General features: G+C 43.2%; 1 protein-coding gene across 1 annotated transcript in view; it reads left to right on the top strand.

The window, feature by feature from the left end:
- The window catches only part of LOC122548633 (E3 ubiquitin-protein ligase TRIM32-like), a 9,676-nt gene extending 5,830 nt beyond the window's left edge, over window positions 1–3,846 (top strand). The window contains exon 3 of the mRNA XM_043687467.1: window positions 3,479–3,846. Within this exon, the coding sequence (XP_043543402.1) occupies window positions 3,479–3,826 (348 nt within the window). The 3' untranslated portion in view covers window positions 3,827–3,846. The remainder of the gene's footprint in view (window positions 1–3,478) is intronic.
- The last annotated feature ends 227 nt before the right edge of the window (window positions 3,847–4,073 follow it).

Genomic DNA, 4,073 nt, shown 5'->3' on the forward strand with positions numbered 1-4,073 from the left:
AATGTTTGCTGTGGTTCTGTTCGCCGAGCTGGAGGTTTTTGTTGCAAATGTTTCGTCCCCTGTCTAGGTGACATCCTCAGTGCTTGGGATCCTCCTGTGAAGCGCTACATGAATTTAACTGGGACAACACTACCATTATAGGGCAAGCGAAACAAAGAACAGCCAGGGAATTCCTAGAAGCATGGCACTCATCCACAAACTCCATCAACAAACACATCGACCTGGACCCAATATACCGGCCACTACAGCGGACAGCTGAAACTGACAACCGGAAGCGGCAGGGACAGGCCACTATAAATGCCGGAGGAAACACCACAGAACGGCTTCACAGGAGGCTCCCAAGCACTGAGGATGTCACCTAGACAGGGGACGAAACGTTTGCAACAAAAACTTCCAGCTCGGCGAACAGAACCACAGCAACGAGCACCCGAGCTACAAATCTTCTCACAAACTTTGAACATTTTATAACCCTCTATAAGGTCACCCCTCAGCCTCCAATACTCCAGGAAAACAGCCCCAGCCTATTCAGCCTCTCCCTAGCTCAAATCCTCCAACCCTGGTAACATCCTTGTAAATCTTTTCTGAATCCTTTCATGTTTCACAACATCCTTCTGATATGTCCTCCCATGACCCCCCAACTCCAATACTCAATGCTTTGACCAATAAAGGAAAGCATACCAAACGCTTTCTTTACTATCCTATTTACCTGCAACTTCACTTTCAAGGAAATATGAACCTGCACTCCAAGAGCCAAGAGCTCTTTGTTCAGCAACACTCCCCAGGACTTTACCATCAAGTATATAAATCCTGCTCTGATTTGGCTTGATGGTAGGAAGCAGAGAAAGTAGTGGAAGGGTGCTTGTCAGACTGGTGGCATGTGACTGGTGGTGTGCCTCGGGTTGGAGCTAGGCCCATTACTATTTGTTATATATATCAATGATTTGGATGAGAATATACAAGGCATAATTAGTAAGATTGCAGATGACACTAAAATAGGGGGTATTGTGGTCAATAAGGATGGTTATCGGAAATTACAGCAGGACCTTGATAACCTGGGGAAGGGGACTGAGAAATAGCAAATAGAGTTTAATATAGATCAGTGTGAGGTGTTGCATTTTGGAAAATCAAATCAACATGAATGATAGGGCCTTAAGGAGTGTAGTGGAACAGAGGGACCTTGGGGTTCGGCTGCATGGTTCTCTGAAAGTGGAGTTACAGGTACACAGGGCAGTGAAGAAGGCTTTTGACACTCTGGCCTTCATCAGTCAGGGCTTTGAGTGTAGAAGTTGGAAAGTTATGTTTTAGTTGTACAAGACATTGGTGAGGCCGCACGTGGAGTATTATGTTCAGTTTTGGTCAGCTTGTTAAAAGGAAGGATGTGATTAAACTGGAAAAAATTCAAAAGAAATTTACAATGATGTTACCAGTCTGACTTATAGGGAGAGGTTGGTCAAGCTAAGAGGTTTTTCTTTTGAGCATAGAAGATTGGGGTGGGGGGGGGGGGGGGCGGAGAAGTGTATAAGATTGTGAATGGCATGGATAGGGTGAATACACTCAGGTTTTTTTCCCCAGGGTTGGGGAATTGAGGACTAGAGGCCATTAGTTTAAGGTTAGAGGGGAAAGGATAAAAGGGAACCTGAGGGGCAACTTTTTTACCCAGAGGGTGGTACGCGTACGGAATGCGCTGCCAACAGAAGTAGTTGAGATGGGTGCATTCACAACATTTAAAAGGCATTTGGACAAATACATGGATAGGAAAGGTTTAGAAGGTTATGGGCTAAGTGCAGGAAAATGGGGTTAGCATGAATGGACATTTTGGTTGTGTTAAGACGGATCCGCGGGGTCCCGTCTTTGCGTGTTCTTTCGGAAGGAGAGACTCATACTAGCAACTACGGTTAGACGCAGATAGCAGTTTATTCACAGAATCTTAACTGGTACAACGAATCTACAAGCATGCATTCGTTGGAGAAGGCGTTCTCCCTTCTCGTTCAAACTTGACACAATTATACTTCGCGCTGCCTGGAGTCCCCGGTCAGTTCGCCTTCCCCATTGGTCCATTCATCTGCGCGCGCTGGGGATCTGTCCTCCTATTGGCCGCATCGAAGTGCCTGTCCAGCTCCTGCTGTGCTTGACAATGGCTCAGCCATCCCTGGGAGCGGTTCCGATCCCGTATTCAATAGTTCATTGTTTCAAGGAATTACTATGTGTCTGACAGGCTAGCCATTTTCAATAGTTTCAGTTTAACTAAATTGACAATTACACTTATCCACTTTAGACTTAAATAGAGCCATTCACACTTAACAGTTACAGGTTCCGATAGAGCAATTCACACTTGTCTAACAGTTACAGATTCCGATCGGTTTCTTTATTAATCCCGAGTTTCGATGGGGCAATTGATACTGGCTGGTATTTACAGGCTCCAAGATTTAATTAACATTATGCATATCCCTTACAAGCTCCAGCCAGGTAGTCATGCAGTCGCCAGCAGCAGCTCGCTTGGCTGTTGTTAACCACTTCAGGGCTGGAACTAGAAGTGTCTGTTGCAGAACTAGTGTCACCCTCCCTAGCCCTACATTAAACACCCCAGTGAAATTTCCCCAACAGTTGTCATGGACCAGTTTGGGCCAAAAGGCCTGTCTCCTAGCTGTCGGATTCTATGACTGTTGGACAGCTTTTCTCTTGGAGATATGTCATAAATAGTTCATAATGTCTATTACACATACTCTTTGGGATCTCTTGGTGGATTTGCGATGGAATACAGTTGAAACATTACACAATTTCATGTTTATCAGGTGTTTGCAGGATATACAGTCATCAGAAACTTATGGAAAACTCCAAGCTTGTTTTCATTCCATGAAAAAGACACATGCTAACAAAACACATACTGACCGATTAGTCACAAATACTGAGCAGCAGGAATTCTGCTTGTGTTATTCTCTTTCATCCTGGCAGCAACAAGACCACCTGCTAACTGTTATCTGGGAGACCTTGGACACCTTGAAATTTGGCTGTACACAGTCCCAACAGTGAGCATTGCTTTTGGTGGCACTGCTGGCATCAGATAAATGCTGACTGGTTGCTGTCAAGAGGTAGAACTTCCAACTCAACTGGGCTAATGTTAAATGGGTCGAGCGTAAGCTGACCCAATTGCTGTGGCTTGCCCATGATTTTTAACCTTGGCAGGCAAGGTTATTTTTAAACTCACTTATGGGATGTTGGTATTGCTGGCTGGGGCAGCCTTTATTCCCCATCCCCAGCTGCCCTTAAGATTTCGGTCCCTCAGCTTTGTTTCTCTTGCCATAGATGCTGCCTGCAGCTCAGTATTTTAGTATCATCAGAATTTTGCTTTAGAAAAATATTGGGACTTTTTTTGCTATTTAAACATAGCTCATTTTTATATGATAATCTTTTTTCTCTGTCTCTTTAAAATAAACATATCACATTTTGACAAATGCTGTGATGCTTATTTCTTTACCAGGATGACGATGTCCTAGTTACTGAAGGGCAACTCTTTGGACCATTTGAGGGGAGATGCATAAAGGTTATTGGCAAAGACAAAACAATCCAAAAGAAAATTGGACCGACGTATGGAAGTAAATTAAATTTCATTAATCCTTCTGGAATATGCGTGGATGAAAGTGGAAATATTCTTGTTGCTGATAAAGGAAAAAACTGTGTGGTGATGTTTAATCCAGACCTATCTCTTTCTGCAATGGTTGTGAAGCAGGATCTTCAAGGACCTTGTGGATTGTGTCTGATGCAGGAAGGGTATTTAGCTGTTGCTGATTGCTACCATCACAATGTAAAGATTTACCAGTACAGGTGAAGATATGGTGAGAACACCAATTTTTCATGGTATGTTGGGATTAAAATGATTGGTATTCTTCTATTGATTTATGTCTGGATTAAATATGTTCTCTGTTTTGTGGCTGCAGATGCCTTTAACTTCAAATTATTGTGACATAATTTTAATCTTCCATCCTTTTTGTGTGTGTCTGACTAAAAAATTAAAACAAAAGGCTGTAGTTCAGAGATGCTGAAAAAGTTGTTGTGTGGGCTGAAGAGTGATAGCA

This window comes from Chiloscyllium plagiosum, chromosome 3 (assembly GCF_004010195.1).
Source record: "Chiloscyllium plagiosum isolate BGI_BamShark_2017 chromosome 3, ASM401019v2, whole genome shotgun sequence".
Classification (NCBI taxonomy): Eukaryota; Metazoa; Chordata; class Chondrichthyes; order Orectolobiformes; family Hemiscylliidae; genus Chiloscyllium; species Chiloscyllium plagiosum.